Source organism: Salvelinus fontinalis, chromosome 9 (assembly GCF_029448725.1).
Source record: "Salvelinus fontinalis isolate EN_2023a chromosome 9, ASM2944872v1, whole genome shotgun sequence".
In the NCBI taxonomy this organism is placed as follows: Eukaryota; Metazoa; Chordata; class Actinopteri; order Salmoniformes; family Salmonidae; genus Salvelinus; species Salvelinus fontinalis.
In genome coordinates this window covers 40,652,505-40,677,473 of record NC_074673.1, presented here as the reverse complement: position 1 = coordinate 40,677,473, position 24,969 = coordinate 40,652,505, and the positions used below count along the sequence as shown (strand labels likewise).

The 24,969-nt window shown below is 42.6% G+C and overlaps 1 protein-coding gene across 2 annotated transcripts in view; it reads left to right on the top strand.

Annotated features, from left to right (window-relative positions):
- Positions 1 to 24,969, top strand: part of LOC129862592 (NEDD4-like E3 ubiquitin-protein ligase WWP2) — a 42,984-nt gene that overhangs the window by 11,596 nt on the left and 6,419 nt on the right. The window contains exons 6-16 of one of the 2 annotated variants that reach the window (XM_055934388.1): positions 122 to 203; positions 1,408 to 1,553; positions 1,743 to 1,962; positions 2,077 to 2,166; positions 3,663 to 3,837; positions 19,247 to 19,304; positions 21,355 to 21,436; positions 22,252 to 22,380; positions 23,453 to 23,531; positions 23,680 to 23,751; positions 23,957 to 24,045. In XM_055934388.1, the coding sequence (XP_055790363.1) occupies positions 122 to 203; positions 1,408 to 1,553; positions 1,743 to 1,962; positions 2,077 to 2,166; positions 3,663 to 3,837; positions 19,247 to 19,304; positions 21,355 to 21,436; positions 22,252 to 22,380; positions 23,453 to 23,531; positions 23,680 to 23,751; positions 23,957 to 24,045 (1,222 nt within the window). The remainder of the gene's footprint in view (positions 1 to 121; positions 204 to 1,407; positions 1,554 to 1,742; positions 1,963 to 2,076; positions 2,167 to 3,662; positions 3,838 to 19,246; positions 19,305 to 21,354; positions 21,437 to 22,251; positions 22,381 to 23,452; positions 23,532 to 23,679; positions 23,752 to 23,956; positions 24,046 to 24,969) is intronic. The other variant, XM_055934389.1, reaches the window with a different exon arrangement.

Sequence of the window (24,969 nt, the reverse complement as noted above, 5' to 3'; positions counted from 1 at the left end):
GGTGAAACAGTAGCATTCCCTGGAATTTTGATCTGGTGTGATTTCCTCTTCAGATATTGGATGGTATATTATGAAGTTTGATATATCAATGTTGTGTCCTTTGTCTGTCCTGTTTTTACAGAGATGCTGCAGTCGGACAGACAAAACCTACGCAGGACCCAGAGTGAGGAAACCCCCAGTACAGCCAGCGGCCCCCACGGCAGGTGAGCAGCAAACATGCACATTTTAATTGACCTGTATACTATTTATACTTTGTTGTATTCATACCCCTACAGAGTACATACTGTATGAACAAACACTTTCACACAAATGGTCATAGATTCATTTCACAACTTAGATGTACAGAGACTCACTTTCTCTACCCTCTCACACATACACACATGCACTCACTCACACACACAAACTCTCAGAAGTCTAACTTAAAACACAAATACACTTCTTTGAGGGTAATGTTCAGTGCAGTGATCCAACACAGAGATGCCCTAATCAAATCAATGATAAGGTTCAGATGGGGAGCGCGCCCACGTGTTAGACACTAGTCTGCTCTACTACAAAGCACAGATGGTATTTTATGGTATTTTCCTGAAAACATTATAGGGCACTGCTCTGGACCTTTTTTATTTATTTTATTTATTTGAAACCGCATTCAACGGCTCCATCCATCTGCCCCTAAATAGGAGAGGAGTAGGAAGGGTGGTGTAGATGGAGGAAGGAAGAGACAGGAGTGCAGAGTTTTCTATGTCGTGTTCTTTTGTTACTTCTGCATTCTCCCATGACGAGAACCATGCCCTCCCCCCAAGGGGGAAAAGGCTTCAATGTCGGGTGCTCAAAGTTAATATTTTCTCCTGTTCTTTTCCAAACGGCTGTTCCTCTGTCCCTCTTTTAGTATAGGTAGTTGGTTAATTTCTTTTACGGCAAAGACGGTTTCAGAAGCTTTCTAATACAGTTTCCATTGATAATTATCTAATTTTGTATTCAGAATTCCAATGTCTGGGGGGTAAAAACCGACATGTTTTCATTGTATAAAAGCACTTGTATGAAAGAAAAGCTGTATTTAGCTTCAGGAAAATTAGTATATTTTGAGAGGAAAAGGAGCTCACACTGACACCTCTTTGTGCGTGTGTGCATGCATGTCCCGGCGCCTGTATGTTTGTGAGCTGTGCTTGGCTGCTTTTTAAAGATTTTCTTAATCGTTTGGGTCATTCCTAAGCAGCACTCCAAAGAATCAACTGCAAACCAATTCTATATCTTTGCAGTAGAAATGCACATTTACATAAATAGCTTAGGTTTACATCACATTCATATTCTGTTCATTGTCACACAGTGTGAGTTGAGAGTTCAAGGGTCATTTTGTGTGTTGTGAGTGATCCTGACTCCTCCCCTGTTTTCTGTCTGCGTTCTGGTCAGGACTCACAGACACTCTGCAGGGGGTTCGCGAGGGTGTTCCCCGGGGGGCTCTCTGACTAACGGAGAGCTGAGTGAGGAGCAGAGTCCTGGGGCTTCTGGTCACCCCCGCTCGGCCAAGAACTCCCACAGCAGCCCTGGGAGTGCAGGTACGATAACCTTGGAGACATGAAACCATTTTTTTGTCTCTCTCCATTCACTTGACACTAGAATTGGAACAGTTTTATAAATCAGCTGTGAACTTCCATACTAAATACCAAGTTTTTTTAATCATTATGACATGTAGCTTTTTGTTCCGGTGTGGATCAATCAACTCCTTTTAACTACCCACCCCACAGGTAAAGTTGAGCTGACTGCCAACGGGCTGGAGAATGGCCGGAGCGGTCTGGCTCCTCATACACCCCCACCCTCCTCCCCGTCGGTCCGGTCCCCAGCCCGCAGCAGCAGCCCCTCTCCTGGGCCAGACAGCACAGTCCTTCCCCCTCCTACAGAGGCACCCCCTGCCGGCAGCAACCCATCCACTGCTGCAGAGCCTGTTCCAGAATCACTACCGAATGGGTAAGATTTTGCATGTGTGTTTGTGTGACAGATGATTGGGGTTACGTTCAATCTCTCTTTCCTCACCTGTAACTAGACATGACCAAATATGCCTTCTCTGTCTCTCTCTGTCAGCTGGGAGCAGCGAATCCTGCCCCATGGCAGGGTGTACTACGTGGACCACAACACAAAGACCACCACCTGGGAGAGACCTCTTCCACCTGGGTCAGTCGGTGGAAAATGTTGAAATCCCAATGTGGCCCTTGAGTCAAGATTACTGCCCACCCCTGGCCTACACACGTTGACCTCTCCTCCTCCTACCATCAGAGAAGAGTGACCACAGTTAGCCAGCCCAGTGCATGATGGGAATGTCTCTCTGTGGAGGGGAGATGTTGCTGACTTGTGAACATTCCCTGTGACGTGGGCCCAGCAGGGAGTGGCAGAATCCCCAACTTAGACTATACTATCCAAGTAGAGGAGTCCTTTACTTAGAGTATATGCGTGTCAGGTCTTTAAGTGTGTGTTTTATGTGTTTGGGCATCCATACATTAGTGATCTCTCATCTCTTTAACAGGCTCTGAATCACGGGCACTGATTATTTGAGTCCAGTGGTGTTTCTCACTGTGTGCTGCGGAAACGCAGCTCTCTTTTGGGGTTACCAGAGCCAAGCCTTTTATTGCCTTTTTATTTCTGTGAATATTTATTGATTTTCGCTTCCACTGTGTTTGAGGGAAAGGTCACTCCCGCCCCATCTCACTTTTTCCACTGGAGGGAACGGGACGGAAAACAAAAGTCCTTTCTTAGAAAGAGCAGATGTATGCAGCGCTGCGCTGAGCCCATCCTGAGGCTCCATTAGCTGAGGCCGGGCTGGCTCTGTCTACAGCTGCAGGGTTTGGTGCTTAGATCTTTGGCTGCGTATCTAGTCTGTGTTAGCATGGTGCTGCAGCCCATCGTAGTGCAGCTCAGATGAAAGGCGTGTGGCGCGGGGCTGCATTAATGGGCCTTGGGCTGAGCTCTTCTCTAGCAGTGTTGGGTTTAACTGCTCTCAGGTTCCCCCTCTAAGGACAGACTGTATGGGAGCTGTAGTACTGCTCTGTTTGATATAGGACGAGCCATAGTACTCCTCTGGAGGCTAGAGGCTGGCACAATTATCATATAACCCTGTAACCGATGGTTATGAAAATATAATGACCGTCATATCCATAAAAAGGATAGGGGAGCCATAGTACTGCTCTGTAGGGGACCTGTTCTCTCAGGGGAACAGCAGCACGGGGAACAGCAGCACGGGGCACAGGGAGGGATTTTATGTTGTAGCTATCAAAGCTTTTTTTTGAGGAATTTCTCCTTTTTGAGTTCTGAGCTGTGTGTGTCTGTGTGTGTGTGTGTGTGTGTGTACGTGTACGTGTGTGTGTGTGTTAGCAAATGGAACTCTTTGCTGTTTTCTCTTCCAAATTCTGTTCTGGTTGAGTCAGAGATATGAGAATAGCAACAGCAGCCTCCACACTTGAAAAAACACTGCTGCACTTCGCTGGAAATGTGCTCATGTGTTGTTTTTACGTGTGTGTCTGTGGGATAATGCATATCTTAATCTTCTGTTTGCATATCCAGCCTTGTCTGTGTCCGTGATGATATATGTCTCTCTGTCTGTCTCTCTGTCTGTCTGTCCATTTGTACATTCGTATGAGTCTCACTCCTTTCTCTCCGTGTCTGTCCCTCTCCAGTTGGGAGAAGCGTGTGGACCAGCGAGGCAGGTTCTACTATGTGGACCACAACACCAGAACCACCACGTGGCAGCGGCCCACGGAAGAGTCAGTCCGGAACTATGAGCAGTGGCAGTCCCAACGCAGCCAGCTCCAGGGGGCCATGCACCAGTTCAGCCAGAGGTTCCTCTATCAGGTAACTCAAACTCAACATGAAATAGTGTACTGTCTGAACTTCCTCTTTAGTCCCTTTAGGTGTGGCCTTCTGAATGCTTCCCCTCAGCAGAGCGTTCTTGGTAAAATGCAAGGGTACAGAAAGGCGTTCGTTGAGATAAAAATAATGTATCTGAAATGGGCGTTCCATGGTTCAAACAATTACTGAAATGAGCCTCACTGTCATTGGGTTCTATTAAACCTGCCTGCTCCCACCCAGGCTGCTCGACAAACACAGTTCTGAGTCTCTTTCAAAATAACATCCACCTCCTCGTGTATTCTGAGTAACAATGGGTCTCTGAGAACTGGATAGCATGTCTGCTTCTGATCAGTGTTTCCACTGCGCAATGATGTTTAGTTTTTTTATAGTTTTTTTTTTTACATCATAGTTTTTCTACCAGACAATGCACATTCACTTTTACTCAGTAAATAGAACATCTAAAGATGATTTATCTCTTTGTGCCACTGTGGCAGCCAAACCTGCCTGCGTGCAAAACACAGTGCACCGTCCTCGAGAGAGAGACCCAGAGAGCCAGCATGACACTCACTGGTTCAGAATAAATATTAGGAACTTCATCATTCCTGTTCCTCAGATCTCACCCCTCACCTAGTCAAGTCTCACCCTTCCTCCTCAGCCCTCACTCCTCCCCTAGTCAAGTATCAACCAGTGGCTTAGAGCAGTTTCGCGAGGCCCCTCTCAAGGTTCCGAGCAAAGTATTATATACTTAAAAGATATTTAGTGGGTAGATCAGCTTTAACATTGCAGATTGATTGTGGCTTCAATGTAATTGTCAGCATCATTTCCAATCCCCCATTTCTTTGGTAAATATATGCAGTATACATTTATTTTTATAATGTTCCTTTATTATATTCGCCTAACCCTACCACCCCTCTCTTAATTGAAGTAAACTAATGGACAACAACACTTAAGCTTCTACTTCCATCTTATATATACTGTATACATTTTACAGGCAAAGTATATTTTACAATAGTTATCTTTTGTTTGTTGTTAGTCCCATCCTTCAGCTACCCTCAACTCCTCCCATCTATCTCTGAAGACCATCCAGTTGTGATTTATATTTGCCACATATTTTTCAACTGTGCTGTTTCACAAAAGTTCTGAACCAATATACATTTTACAGACACAGTATATTTTACACCATACAGTTTTGATTTCTATTTGCCATATATTTTTCAACTGTGCTGTGATGTTTCACAAAAGTTCTGAACCTTTCTATTCTCGTAGTTTCTACAGATTGTAAATTATTATTATTTTTGTTAAAAGTAATATTATATTATTGATCGTTTGACAATTACTTTTCAAATCACCCAGCAGTGCTATTTGCTGAATTAGCTCCAGATAAATGTTTAAATTCTTTAACCATTACTGAACCTGTAACCAAAACAAAAGCTACATATGGACAGTACCAAAACAAATGATATAATGATTCTGTCTCTTTGCATCAGAATCTGCAGAGCTGGTATGGTTGTATTCCCCATATATATAACATTCTATTGGGTGAAAGAATTTGGTAAAATAATTTAAATTGAAAACCTCTAAGTTTTGTATCCAGCATCGTTTTGTGTATCAGTTCATAAACCATGTGCCATGGAATCGGTACATCGAAATTCTCTTCCTAACTATTTTGCAATCTATATGGCACAGCTGTACATTGTTTGGTCCATAAATGAAACTGGTATACTTTTATTATTTATGACAATTTTCTTGAACCAATTTAGGTCTTTAATGCTGGGCCGACAGAAAGTTTCTTACTTTCTCCCCCTTCCACTTGCCTCTTCCATTTTTGCGGTACTGCTGCAATTAGTTGGTTGTAATTTTGGGTAGAGCAGACATTTCCATATACTTTTGTTAGCTGCATGTGTTACATAACTCCACCAGCCCTATTTATGATATAATTTACAAAGATTATACCGTTTTTTCCCATATTTTTCCATAAATATTTATATATTTTTAAATAAATGACTATTTCAGTTTAACCATAATATTTGTTTGTTCTGTCTTTTCTGGTGGATTAAACTGAAATTGCAACCAACTTTCTATGACTTGTTTTAAAAATAGCCATATTTTGGAGATTATTTCAATTTCAAATAACTGAAAGTGAGAGGGATAACAAGAAAAAGGCCATTCTTGAACCTGGGGTGAGACGTTCTTACTAATCTGCTGGAGAACAATTTCAGATTTAACTTTTGTCTGAAGCCTTTAGTGAGAGGTTTAATGCTTTAATATGTAATCATTTATTCCCTACGATTTCATATTCATTATATAAATAGGCCTATTTCGTCTTGCTTGCCGTTCCAAATAAAGTGGAATGTATTTTGCTCATATAATTTAAAAAACAAGTCGCTAGGTGTAGGCAAAGCCATAAGCAAATAGGTCAACTCGGATATACCTAAAAAGTTCATCAGGTGATTTTCCCACAAATATTATATACTTCTTGCAATTCTACACATTTTGTCTGCAAGGCTGAGCCCCTCGGGTGCGTGCTTAATCCCCTGTACTCTCTGTTCACCAACGACGCTAACACCATCATTAAGTTTACTGATGGCACGACGGTGGTAGGCTTGATCATCGACGACAATGAGACAGCCTATAGGGAGGAGGTCAGTGACCTAGCAACAACCTTTCCCGCAACGTCAATAAGACAAAGGAGCTGATCGTGGACTACAGGAAAAGGAGGGCCAAGCACGCCCCCATCCATATCCACATGGCTGTAGTGGAGTGTGTCGAGAGCTTCAAGTTCCTTAGCGTCAACATCACTTAGGAATTAACATGGTCCAACACAGTCACAGGGATTTTTTTTATCATAATGGGGATTAGGTGGTGGGTGTGGCGTGGGCGTGGCCAATAGCCCAAAATTTAGAGGCCCTCCTGTTGGCCGCAGTGACAAAATGTAGCTGTTTTAAAGCTGATATGCTGCAATTCTACACATTTTGCCATGGCTTATGCTATCTGAGTGACAAAACATTACTCCTGAATACATCATTTTTAGATTATTAGATCTTCCCTGACTGTCTACCTTTTTGATTTTGATAATTGTTAGTCTTCAAAGATGATCTTACAAAAAAATATATGGGTCCGTTATCTTCTCTACTTACTTAATATCTGGTTTTAGACGTTTAAGATTACACTGAAAAGTTTTTCCATCCCAAATTGAAAATGTAAAAAAAAATATGAGGTATTATTAGGTACACCCATCTAGTACCAGGTCAGAACCCGCTTTGCTTTCAGAACAGCCTGAATTCTTCAGGGCATGGAAACCTTGCTCAATTGATATCAAGGGACCTAACGTGTGCCAGGAAAACATTCCCCATACCATTACACCACCAGCAGCCTGAACCATAGACACCAGGCAGGATGGGGCCATGGACTCATGCTGCTTATGCCAAATCTGGACTCTGCCATCAGCATGACGCAACAGGAACTGGGATTCGTCGGACCAGGCAATGTTTTTCCATTCCTCAATTGTCCAGTGTTGGTGACCGCATGCCCACTGGAGCTGCTTCTTCTTGTTTTAGCTGCTGGAAGATAGGACCCGGTGTGGTCCTCTGCTACAATAGCCCATCAGTGACAAGGACTGACGAGTTGTGCCTTCCGAGATGCCGTTCTTCATACTACTGTTGTATTGTGCCGTTATTTGCCTGTTTGTGGCTCGCCTGTTGGCTTGCACAATTCTCTTTCGACCTCTCATCAATGAGCTGTTTTTGCCCACAGGACTGCCGCTGACTGGTTGTTTTCTGTTTGTCGCATCATTCTTGGTAAACCGTAGACACTGTCGCATGTGAAAAGCCCAGGAGGCCAACTGTTTCTGAGATACTAGATCCGGCGCGCCTGGCACTGACAAACATACCACGCTCAAAGTCGCGTAGGTTGCTTGTTTTGCGATTCTAACATTCAATCGAGCAGTAACTGAATGCCTCTGTCTTTTATATAGCAAGCCACAGCCACGTGACTCACTTTCTGTAGGAGCGAACCATTTTCGTGAACACGGTGGTGTACCTAATGAACTGTGAATGTAAATACACAGTCTACAAAATATTAAAAACACCTTCCTAATATCGAGTTGCGTTACCCCCTTCTACCCTCAGAGCAGTCTCATTTCGTCGGGACATGAACTCTACAAGGTGTCAAGTGTTCCACAGGGATGCTAGCCGATTCTGACTCCAATGCTTCCCACAGTTGTCAAGTTGGCTGGATGTCCTATGGGTGGTGGACCATTATTTATACACACGGGAAACTGTTCAACATGAAAAACCCAGCAGTGTTGCAGTTCTTGACACAAACCGATGCGCCTGGCACCTGCTACAATAAACCGTTCAAAGGCACTTAAATCTTTTGTCTTGCCCATTCACCCTCTGAATGGCACGCACACGCAAATCCCAATTGTTTCAAAGCTTAAAAATCCTTCTTTAACCTGTCTCCTCCCCTTCATCTACACTGATTGAAGTGGATTTAACAAGTGACTCACTCACACACTCACTCCAGTCCATGTCAAAAGTTTTAGAACACCTACTCATTCGAGAGTTTTTATTTATTTATTTACTCATTTCTACATTGTAGAATAATAGTGAAGACATCAAAACTATGAAATAACACATGGAATCAATTAGTAACCAAAAAAGTGTTAAACAAATCAAAATATATTTGAGATTCTTCAAATAGCCATCCTTTGCCTGCTTTGCACACTGTTGGCATTCTCTTAACCAGCTTCACCTGGAATGCTTTTCCAACAGTCTTGAAGGAGTTCCCACTTATGCTGAGCACTTGCTGGCTGCTTTTCCTTCACTCTGCGGTCCGACTCATCCCAAGCCATCTCAATTTGGTTGAGGTCGGGGGATTGTGGAGGCCACGTCATCTGATGCAGCACTCCATCACTCTCCTTCTTGGTAAAATAGCTCTTACAAAGCCTGGAGGTGAGTTGGGTCATTGTCCTGTTGAAAATCAAATGTTAGTCCCACTAAGTGCAAACCTGATGGGATGGCGTATCTCGGCAGAATGCTTCGGTAGCCATGCTGGTTAAGTGCGCCTTGAATTCTAAATAAATCCCTGACAGTGTCACCAGCAAAACACCATAACACCACCTCCTCCATGCTTCACGGTGGGAAATACACATGTGGACATCATCCGTTCACCTACACTGCGTCTCACAAAGACACGGCGGTTGGAACCAAAAATGTCCAATTTGGACTCCAGACTAAAGGACAAATTTCCACCGGTCTTATGTCCATAGCTTGTGTTTCTTGGCCCAAGCAAGTCTCCTCTTCTTATTGGTGTCCTTTTAGTAGTGGTTTCTTTGCAGCAATTCGACCATGAAGGCCTGATTCACACAGTCTCCTCTGAACAGTTGATGTTGAGATTTGTCTGTTACGAGAACTCTGTAAAGAATTTATTTAGGCTGCAGTGTCTGAGGCATGTAACTCTAATGAACTTATCCTCTGCAGCAGAGGTAACTCTGGGTCTTCCTTTCCTGTGGCGGTCCTCATGAGAGCCAGTTTCATCATAACGCTTGAGGATTTTTGCGACTGAACTTACAGAAACTTTCAAAGTTCTTGAAATGTTCCAGATTGACTGACCTTAAAGTAATGATGAACTGTCATGAAAAACCCTTGAATGAGTAGGTGTTCTAAAACTTTAGAACGTGTGTGTGTGTGTGTGTGTGTGTGTGTATATATACATATACATGCACAACCATTCAAAAGTTTGGGGTCACTTAGAAATGTCCTTGTTTTGAAAGAAAAGCAAAAAAAATTGTCCATTTTAAAATATAATTGATCAGAAATGCAGTATAGACATTGTTAATGTTGTAAATTACTATTGTAGCAGGAAACTGCTGATAAAAAAATATATATATATCTAAGTAGGCGTGCAGAGGCCCATTATCAGCAACCATCACTCCCGTGTTCCAATGGCACGTTGTTAGCTAATCCAAGTTTATCATTTTAAAAGGCTAATTGGTCATTAGAAAACCCTTTTGCAACTATGTTAGCACAGCTGAAAACTGTTGTTCTGATTAAAGAAGCAATAAAACTGTCTTCCTTTAGATGAGTTGAGTATCTGGAGCGTCAGCATTTGTGGGTTCGATTACAGGCTCAAAATGGCCAGAATAGTGGGCCTCTGTACGCCTACGTAGATATTCCCATTAAATAGTACCCACAAAACATCAGTCTCAACGTCAACAGTGAATAGGTGACTCCGGGATGCTGGCCTTCTAGGCAGAGTTCCTCTGTCCAGTGACTGTTCTTTTGCCCATCTTAATCTTTTCTTTTTATTGGCCAGTCTGAGATATGGCTTTTTCTTTGCAACTCTGCCTAGAAGGCCAGCATCCCGGAGTCGCCTCTTCACTGTTGATGTTGAGACTGGTGTTTTGTGGGTACTATTTAATGAATCTGGTAGTTTAGGACTTGTGAGGTGTCTTTCTCAAACTAGACACTCTAATGAACTTGTCCTCTTGCTCAGTTGTGCACCGGTGCCTCCCACTCTGTGAAGGGAGTAGTACACAGCTTTGTACAAGATCTTCAGTTTCTTTGTAATTCCTTGCATGGAATAGCCTTCATTTCTCAGAACAAGAATAGACTGACGAGTTTCAAAAGAAAGGTCTTTGTTTCTGGCCATTTTGAACCTGTAATCAAACCCACAAATGCTGGTACTCCAGATACTCAACTTGTCTAAAGAAGGCCAGTTTTATTGCTTCCTTAATCAGAACAATTGTTTTCAGCTGTGATAACATAATTGCAAAAGGGTTTTCTAATGATCAGTTAGCCTTTTAAAATGACAAACTTGGATTAGCTAACACAACGTGCCATTGGAACACAGGAGTGATGGTTGCTGATAATGGGCCTCTGTACGCCTACGTAGATATTCCATTAAAAATCAGCCGTTTCCAGCTACAATAGTCATTTACAACATTAACAATGTCTAGACTGTATTATTGATCAATTTTATGTTATTTTAATGGTCAAAAAAATAGCTTTTCTTTCAAAAACAAGGACATTTCTAAGTGACCCCAAACTTTTGTGTGTGCGTATGTGTGTATTTTAGATTAATGTTTTGAATGTTTGGACATATGCGGCCCTCACAAGACTTTTCTGTGCAGAAAAAAACACTGCAGTTGTGAAGAAGGCACGACAACGACTCTTCCCCCTCAGAAGGCAGAAAAGATTTGGTCCCTCAAAAAAATACAGCTGCACCATTGAGAGCATCTTGGCTGGCTGCATCACCACTTGGTATGGCATGGCGCTACAGAGGGTAGTGCGTACGGCCCAGTACATGACTGCCGTACTGGATCTCTATACTAGGGGGTGTCAGAGGAAGGCCCTAAAAATGTTCAAAGACTCCAGCCACCCAAGTCAAAGAACGTTCTCTCTGCTACCTCACGGCAAGTGATACTGATGCGCCAGCTCTGGAACCAACAGGACCCGGAACAGTTTGTACCCCCAAGCCATAAGACTGCTAAATAGTTAACCAAATAGCTACCCGGACTGTCAGCACTGACGCCCCTTTGCACCAACTCCTTTGGCTCATCACATGCACTGCTTCTACTGCTTATTATCTATCCTGTCACTGTACCCTCTACCTATATGTACATACTGTATCTACCTCTATTACTTTGTAACTGCACATCGACGCGGTACTGGTACCCCGTGTATATAGCCAAGTTATTATTACTCATTGTGTGTTTATTCCTCCTGGTATTATCTTTCTATTTTTCTCTGCGTTGTTGGGAAGGGCCCTTAAGTAAATGTTTCACTGACGCAAGTCACCAGAGCCAGCCTTTTCAGTTTATCTACAACCCCCCCTACTACAATTACCAGAGAAAACACTGGTGCTGATAGTCGTGTTCTGTTTTGGAATGCCTCCTCTGTTGATGGTTTGGTTATTTTTAGGCCGGTCTGTGTGAAAGTGAGTGGAGCTTGGGGAGGTAACATACACCACCTCTCTGGCCTGGGGGTTGACTCCAACCTTACAGCTGTGTGAGCACACACAGTTGTGCGCACACACACACACAGTTTTGTTTTACACAAGGATAGTTAAACTGAGGGCAATAGAAAGTATTCACACCCCGTGACTTTTTCAAAATGTTGTGTTACAGCCTGAATTTAAAATGGATTAATTAGATATTGTGTTACTGGCCTACACACAATACCCCATCATTTCAAAGTGGAATAATGTTTTAGAAATATTTTCAAATGAATTCAAAATGAAAAGCTGCAATGTCTTTAGTCAATATACATGTACGTAACAAGTCACATAATAAGTTGCATGGACTCACTCTGTGTTCAATAATAGTGTTTAACATCATTTTTTATGACTACCTCATCTCTGTACCCCGTACATACAATTAGGTCCCTCAGTCAAGCAGTGAATTTTGAGCACAGATTCAACCACAAAGACCAGGGAGGTTTTCCAATGCCTCACAAAGAAGGGCACCTATTGGTAGATGGGTAAAAAAAAGCTGACATATTCCTTTGAGCATGGTGAAGTTATTATTTAGACTTTGGATGGTGTATCAATACACCCAGTCACTACAAAAATACAGATGTCCTTCCTAACTCAATTGCTGGAGAGAAAGGAAACCACTCAATAATTTCACCATGAGGCCAACGGTGACTTTAAAACAGTTACAGAGTTTAATGGCTGTGATAAGAGAACTGAGGATGGATCAACAACATTTGATTTACACCACAATACTAACCTAAATGACAGAATACAACTATTCCAAAACATGCACCCTGTTTGTAGTAAGGCACTAAAGTAAAACTGCAAAAAATGTGGCAAAGAAATGTACTTTATGCCCTGAATACAAAGCGTTATGTTTGGGGCAAATCCTACACAACACATCACTGAGTACCACTTTTCACCATGGTGGTGGCTGCATTAAGTTATGGGTATGCTTGTCATCGGCAAGGACTAGGTACATTTTTTGGATAAAAAGAAACTGAGTAGAGTTAAGCACTGGCAAAATCCTAGAGGGAAAAACACTGGTTCTGTCTGCTTTATAAACATACACTAGGAGATAAATTCACCTTTATTGTCCAACCTAGAACACAAGGCCAAATACACTGGAGTTGCTTATCAAGACAACATTGAATGTTCCTGAGTGGCCTAATTACAGTTTTGACTTCAATTGACTTGAAAAGAATCTATGGTAAGACTTGAAAATGGCTGTCTAGCAATGATCAACAACCAACTTGACAGAGCTTGAAAATTTTTAAATGGAATTATGTGCAAATATTGTACAATCCTGGTGTGCAAAGCTCTTAGAGACACAGAAAGACAGTTGTAATCCCTGCCAAAGGTGATTCTAACATATATTGACTCAGGAGTGTGATTTTATTTTCAATAAATTAGCTATAATTTCTAAAAACATGTTTTCACTTTGTCATTATGGGGTATTGTGTGTATGGGTGAGGGAAATAATCTATTTAATCCGTTTTGAATTCAGGCTGTAACACAACAAAATGTGGAAAAAGTCAAGGGGTATGAATACTTTCTGAAGGCACTGTAGATTAAGTAACACATACACACTGGGGTTTTGTGTGAGTGTGCCTGTACGCATTTGGCCAGTAATTGCAGCTTATTAGGAACTCCCGAGAGAGCAGTCTCGGAGTCATTAACTGCAGTTTCCGGCTCCTCCCAAATCCCCCCTTTTCTACCTCCTGCTTCTTATTCGCTCTGTCCATTCTCACTAACAGAAGGACACATGCAGTAACACCACTGGAACTGGACCATTGTCTCAATACTTGACTACCTACTTAAGACATTATTGTACACCTTTCTAAGATACCTCATTGTTATACAACCTGGTTAAAGCAAGTTTGGGTATTTTAGTCACTATCTTATTAGGGGTCCTCCTATCACTCCCATTGTTTCGCACCATTTGGGTGAACTATCTTTAATTGCGCTAACATTAGTTACTAAATCAGAGAGACACTACAATGTATGCCAGAGTGTGCAATGTAGGTCTATGTGACTTTTCCCACTGAGTCATTCATAACTGGCCTTTTTTTTGCAATTCTCTGATCCTGAAGTAGGATAGGAGTCTGTTGCTATTTACGTGCGTTTATCACAAATAATATCTCAACTCAAATCACCTACTTACCACTCCATCACCATGTTTTGTGTTTTAGTGCTTTCACTTTATTATACCACCTTCTTACGACCCCGCTCTTGTTTTCCCTGTCTTTTCTTTTTTCTTTCCCTCTCTCTCTCTAGCTCTTTCTATCCCTCTTGGAACTGGTTAGGAACTGAATTATCAGGGCATAGGAGATAATGTTTTCATTCTTGTCTTTTTTGTTGTTGTTGTAACAAACACAGAAGGGTGGGTCTCATACATATATTGGCTGTTGATTGAGTGACATAAACACATTCCCCTTTAACCCCATATGCCTCCTCTTCTTCCTTCGCACTCTTTACCATCTTATTCCTTACGTTCTTCTCAAAGTTTCCATGATGAATTCTAGGGCTGTGATGTTACCAGTAAAAAAATGAAAACATGAAGCAGACCAATCTCTTTGGTACTTTGGTACTTTTCCAACTCAAAGCTCACGGAGTATGTTAAGTAGTGTGTGCTATAGCTTGAAAAATAAATAAATGTGACTCTAGATGGGATGACAACATAACAGAGTATGTGAGTTGAGCGGTCAGAAATCCAACTCAAAGCTCACGGAGTTGTGCAGGGGGAAAAACTGCCGCTCCAAATTCACTCCATTCATTAAAATCACCATTTACCCAACACCCATCTCTTTTTGTGACTACCTGGACCTACCATTTGGTATTTTAATAAACAACATGACAAGGTGACTAAGAAGCGGTCATCATTTCAAATAGGCTACATGTCGTATTAAACAGCATATAAAAACTAAATAGATCAGGAGAAGGCTATATTAAGACAGTCTAAATAATACAGTTTTGTAACATGTTATTAGCCTATTATTTCAAGGCAAATAAATTGTGAGGCATTTGCAAGAGTGACACACTAGGCTGATAGGAACATTAAGCACACAGCATTTAAACCTTTTATTTGTATTAAATCATTATAGTCTATAAATTGTGCATACTTAGAATTAAATAAAAATCACCCCTAAATGAAATGAAAAGTGCCTTTATTAGGCTACAGTGCCTTTTGAATTCACTTTTAGAAACAAAGTTTGGCCATAGTCTGTGGCTTCAGGCTCATGTGACGGTGCCTGAAGAGCAGTCCAGTAGCGGAGAATACCCTCCATGCGCTTGTAAAGCCACTGGGGATGCTAAACACCCTTCGGGCCACTCTGTCCAGGATGGGCAAGGATGCAGAGTTGTTTTTTAAATATTTTTTATATAGGTCGGCCTAAAGGTTTTTAGGCTAATAACCCAATAAAAACAGAAAGCTCCTTGAAATTAGGTAAAATGTCAGGCCTATTGGGCCAAAATCAATGATAGCCTATTGTATAGATAATACAATGAAAATGAACTAAACTTCTAAGAGATCTGATTTTTTTGTTAATAAAAACTTTGCTACAATGACACACTTAGCTAGCTACCCACCTCGTTCCTTTCTGTTAGCATGTGCACGTAGCACACCATCATGCTTTTGAGATACATGTCTTTTCAGATTCCACAATGATTCTTTTAGTTGTGGACACTACATCCCAGCACTCCCTCTCTTACTCTCGGTCCTCCTCATCTTTGTAAGTCACCTTGATTTTTGCACCTGTGTTTTATCAGTTTCTTTCTGAAAATATTTAGCAAACTCCATGACAGTAGCTAAAGTAAGAGGCTATAGCAGCACTAGTGCTGAGCGATTAACCAAAATGTTTTTTTTAAACAACAAATTGATCAACGTTGAAATCAATTTTACATTGTGAGCTCAGTGTGCACATTGCACTGTTTCTCTAGCGATAGATAAATCAGATCTAGCCTGAACTGTGCAATGTAGTAGGTACAGTGCATTCGGAAAGTATTCAGACCCCTTGACTTTTTCCACATTTTGTTACGTTACAGCCTTATTCTAAAATGGATTAAATTGTCCCCCCCCCATCAATCTACACACAATACCCCATAATGGCAAAGCAAAAACTGTTTTTTAGAATTTTAGTAAATGTATTACAAATAAAAAAACAGATCACATTTACAAAAGTATTCAGACCCTTTTACTCAGTACTTTGTTGAAGCACCTTTGGCAGAAATTACAGCCTTGAGTCTTCTTGGGTATGGCGCTACAAACTCGGCAGACCTGTATTTGAGGAGTTTCTCCCATTCTTCCCTGCAGATCCTCTCAAGCTCTGTCAGGTTGGATGGGGAGCGTCGCTGCACAGCTTATTTCAGGTCTCTCCGGAGATGTTCGATCGGGTTCAAAGTCGCTCCTGCATTGTCTTGGCTGTCTGCTTAGGGTCATTGTCCTGTTGGAAGGTGAACTTTCTCCCCAGTCTGAGTTCCTGATTTCTCTGGAGCAGGTTTTCATCAAGGATATCTCTGTACTTTGCTCCGTTCATCTTTCCCTCAATCCTGACTAGTCTCCCAGTCCCTGCCACTAAAAAATATCCCCACAGCATGATGCTGCCACCATGCTTCACCGTAGGGATGGTGCCAGGTTTCCTCCAGACGTGACACTTGGTATTCAGGTCAAAGAGTTCAATCTTGGTTTCATCAGACCAGAGAATCTTGTTTCTCATGTTCTGACAGTCCTTTTAAGTGCATTTTGGTAAACTCCAAGCGTGCTGTCATGTGCCTTTTACTGAGGAGTGGCTTCCGTCTGGCCATTCTACCATAAAGGCCTGATTGGTGGTGTGCTGCAGAGGATGTTCTCCTTCTGGAAGGTTCTCCCATCTCCACAGAGGAACTCTGGAGCTCTGTCAGAGTGACCATCGGGTTCTTGGTCACCTCCCTGACCAAGGCCCTTCTCCCCCGATTGCTCAGTTTAGCCGGGCGGCCCTCTCTAGGAAGAGTCTTGGTGGTTCCAAACTTCTTCCATTTAAGAATGATGGAGACCACTGTGTTCTTGGGGACCTTCAATGCTGCAGACATTTTTTGGTACCCTTCTCCAGATCTGTGCCTCGACACAATCCTGTCTCAGCTCTATGAACAATTCCTTTGACCTCATGGCTTGGCTTTTGCTCTGACATGCACTGTCAACTGTAGGCCCTTATATAGGCAGGTGTGTGCCTTTCCAAATCATGTCCAATCAATTGAATTTACCTCAGGTGGACTCCAAGTTGTAGAAACATCTCAAGGATGATCAGTGGAAACAGGACGTACCTGACCTCAAATTCGAGTCTCATAGCAGAGGGTCTGAATACTTATGTAATTAAGGTATTTCTGTTCCATTTTTTTGTTAATTTGCAAAAATAAAATAAAAAATGGTATTGAGTGTAGGTTGATAAATATTTTATTTAATCCATTTTAGAATAAGGCTGTAACGTAACAAAATGTGGAAAAAGTCAAGGTCTGAATACATTCCAAATGCACTGTAGTTGTAGTTTACAAGAGGCCAATATTCTACATAGTTTAGTGTATTAAACGTGGTAATTAACTGCAATGACCATAATCCATTGCGCATCTACTATTCCTGTGTTTCTTTTACACCTACTACAGAAGAGGCAGAAGAATGCCTGATCGTGAGGGGATATAGAGAGCACCTGTTGCTTCGCTAGGTATCTACTTGAAAATACATGATCTAAGTGATTGATAGTTGGTATTCAGCAGGCATAAAAGTATGCCTTATTTACTTTGAAGAACTACAATATAGTGATTTTGTCAGACAGCGTAGGCAGCAGTTCTATAGAGATGAGATGATGACTTGGAATTAAATAATAAAGTAATCAAATAATACAAATGTAATATACACAAGAGCTGAAATATTTTGTTAAAGGAATGTGAATACATGGTTAATAATTGATAAGCATTAATGGGCAGTCACTACCATCATGGGACTTGTATTAATTGTTTTATTCTGTGTTGCAGTATTCAACCCAAATCATTTAAAGCGAAATCGGATAAATATTTTAATTTAAAAAATAATCAAACCGAACCAACCTCAAAAATAACTAATCGCGCAGCACAGAAGTAGACTACAAATGCACGCTGGTCCGTGCATGCCCTGAGCTCGTGAAATTGGAGCGGGCGAGAAGGCCGACGCTCCAGCCATTGGGGAATCTCGCTCCGCGCTCCAAGCAAATTTGGCACGCTCCACTCCTTGTGCCGCTCCTCCTTCCGCGCCATCTCCGCTCACATATTTTGCAACATAATGATGTTTGTTTCCAACATTAGTGCTGTTTTCCTAAAGAAGTTAAATCCGCTTCATGTTTTGTTTCCTTGCCGTCCCGGCCCTAATTAATTCTCATGAATGGGCACAGTATGAATATTCTGTGGAAATGCTGGGTGAAGTTGTGTGTTCAGTGACACATGGGCTGCTGTAAGGTACGTTTTGTTTCATTATAGGAAGAAATAGAAGACCTTCTGAGGTGAGGAGAATGAACGTATTAGATTTGCTCTGGAATCTTTCATCCACAACTCTCATAGTCGTGAAACAAACAGTATGGGCACTAACTCCTCTCAAACATCTTACAAATTACATACTACTTGGAGGCAAATGTACACACACGCACACAGATGTATTCAAACACAAGGTCATACACATTCAATTAGTATTTGCTATACACATTTTCCGTACAGTGCCACATGCACACACACACTCTCTCTCTTTCTCTGTATGCACAGGCTGAATAAACCACACTGGTTCCAGGGCTGGGTGAATAAAGGTGCTTTTGTCATGAGGGGGTGGGCAGTCTGGAAAATGGATGAATGTTCCCTAAGTTGGCTCAGACATCGCGCCTCCCTGCTTACTTTCACAGCACATCTAGAAGAGGAGGACCTCTGCAGATGGGTGGGGTAGGGAGGGGTGCCAGGGGGGCAGGAGACAGGGTGGGGTAGGGAGGGGTGCCAGGGGGGCAGGAGACAGGGTGGGGCTTGAAGCCAGCCAGTGAGCTCATTGGAACAGCATGTTTTTTCTTTCCTGAGCGTGTAGTTTTTGGAAGGCATACGAGCTGCGTCTGAGCCTCTCTGTCAGTCTCCTGTTCCAGCTGCATGAGAGAGGCCACCTCAGCCTTCTGGGGTACCCCTCTGCTCGCTCCTGCTCCACCAGACTCAGGCTGTTAAACTGTGTGCTTTCTGTGGCATTTTGAGGCATTTGCTGCATTCTTTCTTTTCCCCCCTGTATGTTTAGTTTTTTTTCTACCTCACACCAGTGTGAGAACTGAGTTGGGAGCTGTGTGGATGGACAGAAGAATTTCACACAGAGCCACTGCCATGAAGCGAGTGTGAGGAGAAGAAGACAAAGGTGGAAGAAGGTGGAAAGTGTCCTAACTGGAAACGTATTTTCTCTCTCTCTCCCCCTCAGTCGTCTGGTGTTCCTGCTGTGGAAAATGACCCTCTCGGCGCGCTCCCTCCAGGATGGGGTAAGTGTTCCCTCCACGTACACCTATATCTTCTCGCCACACTAAGACTACTAGTAATCAGTGGCCCCCAGTGGTCCCAGGACCTGAAACCGGACTGATGAGTAAATGGAGATGCTGTTGGGTCCAGTGATGCTGAAGAGGGGCATTGGCTACATCGACACCTGCACTGGTTGTTATGAGAGTGGGTTCTGATGCTTTCAAGGGCACAGGACTTTGTTTTTGTGTTGAAGAGGGAGAGCTAGTTTGTGTGTTTTTCTCACGCGTACACTCTCAAACAGACACACAGCACTGTTGGCCCACATCTATTGTTTGGTATCTTGTAAACATTGTGATAACAGCCTTGTCCTTAATCAAATAAGCTCATACAGAAGATCCTTTTATTCTTACATTCAGCCAAACTCATCTTTCAATTAGTTATTGGTCAACAAAATATAATTTGGTTGAATTGTTGTTGTGGATTTCAGTCTTTTCCCTTATATTATTGATTAGTTGTTGGTTCAAGTGTAATCTCAAGGAATTGGTAATTATACTTGTATTGCCGTTTTGTGCTCTACTCGTATATTCCCAGGGCGCTCTGTTCTCATGCGTTCGTATATTCATTCATATTCTCAAAAGCGCATATTCTACCAACATTCCCACCAACACAATTATACAGGGTGTACACACAAACTCCATCACTCAGAAGTAATGGTCGTTGGCATTTTTTCTCTCCACCTCACATTTTCACATACTTACATTCGCGCTCACCCATGTGCACACTCATATTTTCTAACCATGATGCGTTTTCAACATGTTGTGGCATCCCAAGCAAAAGCCTCAATTATACATTGGACTTTAATTTGGATGAATTTCCTTTCATGCATTTCTGTGTCATCTGTAAATGCCCTCTTTCTTTGGGGCGTTGAAGAGGGGGTGGATTGAAAGAAACTCTTTACAGGAAAAAGAAAGGAGAGAAAGACTTGACCAAGCGCGGGAACAGTCAAATAAAGGAGGGCTAGTGGAATAGAGGGGGTTAAGTGAAGGAGAGGGGGAAAATTAGCAGGCTAGTATGAGCTGCAGCGTGAGCACTACTGTTCCTGCGCCCTCCACACACATCTGCTAATGAGAACAAGATGTCAGAGAGAGAGTGGTGGGAGTGGAGGGGGCACCAACTATGGTCACGAAATCAGCGGGTCGGGACAGAAGCAGCACAGGGATGCACAAACTTGAACATATCAACGCAACCAACACATTCTTGGTGGAGGAAGTTGACATGGTTGCCATGTTATTATCTTCCATGTAGCCATGTTATTATCTTCCATGTAGTCATTGTAACCATGTAGCCATGTTATTATCTTCCATGTAGCCATGTTATTATCTTCCATGTAGCCATGTTATTATCTTCCATGTAGTCATTGTAACCATGTGGCCATGTTATTATCTTCCATGTAGCCATGTTATTATCTTCCATGTAGTCATTGTAACCATGTAGTCATGTTATTATCTTCCATGTAGCCATGTTATTATCTTCCATGTAGCCATGTTATTATCTTCCATGTAGTCATTGTAACCATGTGGCCATGTTATTATCTTCCATGTAGCCATGTTATTATCTTCCATGTAGTCATTGTAACCATGTAGCCATTGTAACCATGTAGTCATTGTAGGACTCTGACTGCTAGAAATAGAAAATAGTCAGCAAATTGTCTTTTTCCTGCTCTCCCTCAGTTTAGTTTTTTGCCCTTTACACCTCTGTAACATTCTGTCTGAGCACTCCACCCCCATCTTTCTCCAACACCGTCTCCTCCAGAGCCAGGTCAGAAAGGCTGAGGTGGATTGTAGGAAGGGATTTTGGAACAAGCTCGAGTGAAATGCCACACCGACGCGTCAGTTTTCAGTCAGCTTTGCCAGATTCAGCCATCCTTTTTTCTCTTTCCTCCCCACTCCCAACAATTCAACGTCTACTGCGGTTGACGTTCACATCTCCCCACACAGTCACTCTGTACTGAAACCAAATAGTAAACTGTTGATCTATCCTGTTGTTAACTGTCACTTCTCTTGGTCCCTGTAGAGAAACGACAGGACAATGGGAGGGTGTATTTTGTCAACCACAACACACGGACCACACAGTGGGAGGACCCAAGAACCCAAGGGTAAGCCAATCTGTCTTTGCTCCACTGTGTGTGTGTGTGTGTGTGTGTGTGTGTGTGTGTGTGTCTGTTTGTTCATGTTTGTACACACAGGTGTCTCAGAGAAATGCCACCATACATTGCTATTTTGACTGATATTACATTAACTAGTGTAGGATAGGGACTGGTAGCTCGAGGGCCCAACGCTATGCAGCACACTCATCAGACATCCTAATAACGATAGGAATGAATCATGTAGAGTCATAGACATAATGTACCAGTAATTGAGATCCATATTTTGAAATCATTCTGCACAGGCCAATAGGGAAGTGTCCTATGTTGCCTCAATTGAAGGCTGCGTCAACATGTCTCTGAGTCGTGTGGGTGGGGTTTAGATTAGTATTGTAAGCAATTGGTCAATGAGGGACCTTGGGCATCTTTCATGGAACTAGTGTGGGTGGTACTGCTGTCCCCTAACATCAAATCGAACAACAAAACTACATCAAATGCGGATGGCCGAATTATCCAAATTGTATCATTGTGGGTTTTAGGACATTTTACAGTGTCATAGCATTTTATTCATTCATCAATTAGTTAATTCACTCCCTCATTCACCCCCTCAGCAAAGCTGAGTCATATTTTCCCTCATATTTATATTTTCATGTTTAACTACATCCATGTGGTCTCAGACGCATCACCACTGAGGTCAGAGGTTCTGAGTCCCGGTCAGGGAGAGCTGGTAGTGGGACCGGGCCAGAGCTGGGGCCAGGGGGGACAGGTGTGCATCGTTTGGGGAGCCTCCCGTTTAGGCTCTGCTCACTGCCCTTTCCCTCTTACAGGATGATCCAGGAGCCCCCCTTGCCCCCTGGCTGGGAAATGAAGTACACCACGGAGGGAGTCCGATATTTTGTGGATCACAACTCTCGCACCACCAGCTTTAAAGACCCTCGTCCCGGGTTTGAGTCAGGGTAAATATTATTCTGCAGACCCATTTTTGAGAAGGGCAGTTACAGTTTCTGATCAAATCTACTGATGAAAGCACCGCTCTTTCCTTCAGGGATGATGTGTGCAGGGATTCTCTCATCACAGGCTGCTTTTGTTTGGATTTATTTCCTTTTTTCCCCCCGTTTCTTTGAACCAGAAAGCTAGCCTAGATATGAGAAAGGGTATTATAAGTACGTACACACACACATGCAAGTAAGCACACACTCTTATGAACATATGTGTCGTGCCTTAAAGCATGGCCCTATTTTGAAATCTTCCAAAAAAGAAAGTCATGAAAATTAACAGGGCCAACAAATCAAGTCCAAAGCAGACTGCTCTGCTGTCTGACTCTGTCTGTGTGTACGTATGGATGTGTGTGAATGAGAGAGCGCAAGTGTTCATGCTGATGTTGAAACATAAGGAGGTCTTGGTGTTATATTTTTAGATGAGTGTTCATCTAGAGTTTTTAAACCCTATACTGCTGCAGTCCATATCTGTAGCCAAAGGGTTGCCTCTGTGGTCTGAAACTTCCTAACCAAAACCAAGATGTGCCTGGCAGCATTCGACAAAGCGAATAAGCGAGTATTAGAGGCCCCTCTCTCTCTCTCTTCCTCGGGCTCCATATTTCCCCTTCCTTGCTCTCTCTCGCCCTCTCGGTTTATCTTCTGCTGACGAGGCACATATCCAGTATGTCTGTAGTGAAGTGGTGTAGCTTCTACTAACACAGCTGCACACCAAGGCATACCTCCATCTCTGGGCTTAACCCAGTTATTTCAATCCTTCTGCACGTCACATCTGACCACTTCAATAGAATACTGCCTCACTTCAATAGAATAAGTCCTCACTGCGCAGCTCGGCAACAGGGCTCAGCTCTACTGCTGGGCCCATTTTCCAGTCTCTTAAGCATATGTGCATGGGACAGCCATATTGGCCTGTCGTTTCCCAGTACAGCTACAGTATCCTTCGCTGACATGTACAAATTTTAAACCTGGCTTTGAGATTTCCTTTGTTTCTTGCTGGAACAGCAAAAAATAAACAAATTTTATTTCTCTGTAGGTCGAGGACAGGTGGTTCCCCCGGGGCCTATGATCGCAGCTTCAGGTGGAAATACCACCAGTTCCGCTTCCTGTGCCATGTAAGTGCTGACTCTCGTCTCTTAGACCTCTGTTATGAAAACAGGCTCTTACCTCGAGCCCAGTTTGCTTCTACTGTTCAGACTCGAGATCTCTTTGTCTGTCTAGTATTGATGAAATGGATTTTTACACTTCTCTCTGCCTCTCCAGTCCAATGCCTTACCCAGTCACGTGAAAATATCCGTGTCCAGACAGACTCTATTTGAAGACTCATTTCAGCAGGTAAGAATGACATGGAGTCATTTTCCCTACTGAGGATAATCTATTCTAAATGTTACGTGATTAAACTTGCATGAGGGTTGCTATAGTTGGTTATGTATTCATTAGTACCACCTATTTGTATTTGAACAACTAATATATGATCGTAGGGTGGTAGTTTATTTCTGATGTACTATATGTGCCTGTGTTTTTTGTTCTATTTCCTCAGATCATGAATGTGAAACCCTATGACTTGCGTAGAAGACTCTACATCATCATGAGGGGAGAGGAAGGTCTTGATTATGGAGGCATTGCTAGGTAAGATGACCGTTTCCTGCCTGCATGTCTGGCCTGCTGCCTCTTATAACAGTTGTCTTTCTTTCTACTACCTCAGCTCTTAGTCTTCCTGGTCTACCCTGTGTTCCTTACTTAAATGTCCGTCATCCATCGTTCATCATCTCCCTCACAGCCCCTGTCTCTTGCACTGTTATTTGTTGTCTGTGTGTGTTTTGGTGTTTGGGGACTGGTGACAGTGTGTCCGCACTTCTGGTTGTCAGCGGTGGGATCCCGGGATTTGTTCCTCCCCCTCCTCCTCCTCCACGTGGTCTGTGTTTGCGTGTGTCTCTGTCTCTGGTGTCGCGCCAGTGGTTTTACCCTATGGTAGGTTACGTCATGCTGTTCTACCACAGGGTAGAACCACGGACGGGATGTTTGGAGGTGTCTGCACAGCCCCGGTACGACCCCCGGGACTGGCTGGCCGACCGTGGGGGCAAAGGTCAGGGGCTTGTTGGTGGCCGGGGCTTCATTCTCTACATGCATTTCATGTTCCACATTATACTGCTTGTCTTCATGGTGTTTTGTGTATATGTATATCTGTATGCCCATGTGCTTAGTGTGTAAATGTAATGATTTTAAACAACAATTCAGTGATTGGACCATTTCCCAGTGTGGCAGCTTCTCTTTTATTTTTTTGCTGACAGAAAATTGACATTTGAAAGCCATTTCTGAGTTTGGTTATGGAGTTGCTATATGAACATTACATTTACACCACTTAGTATGATGCTAAATGGAAATGTCATGACCAGAAGAAAATCAAGACGTGTTCTTCAGGAGCACACGTTTTTGTTGACTGCCGAACTGTGAATAACCTCCATATGTAGAATAATTTATGAATTTTACATTTTTGTTTTGCTTGTTTTAGTTGCAGGTGTGTGCATAAACCAGACCCCATTTTGACAAAGT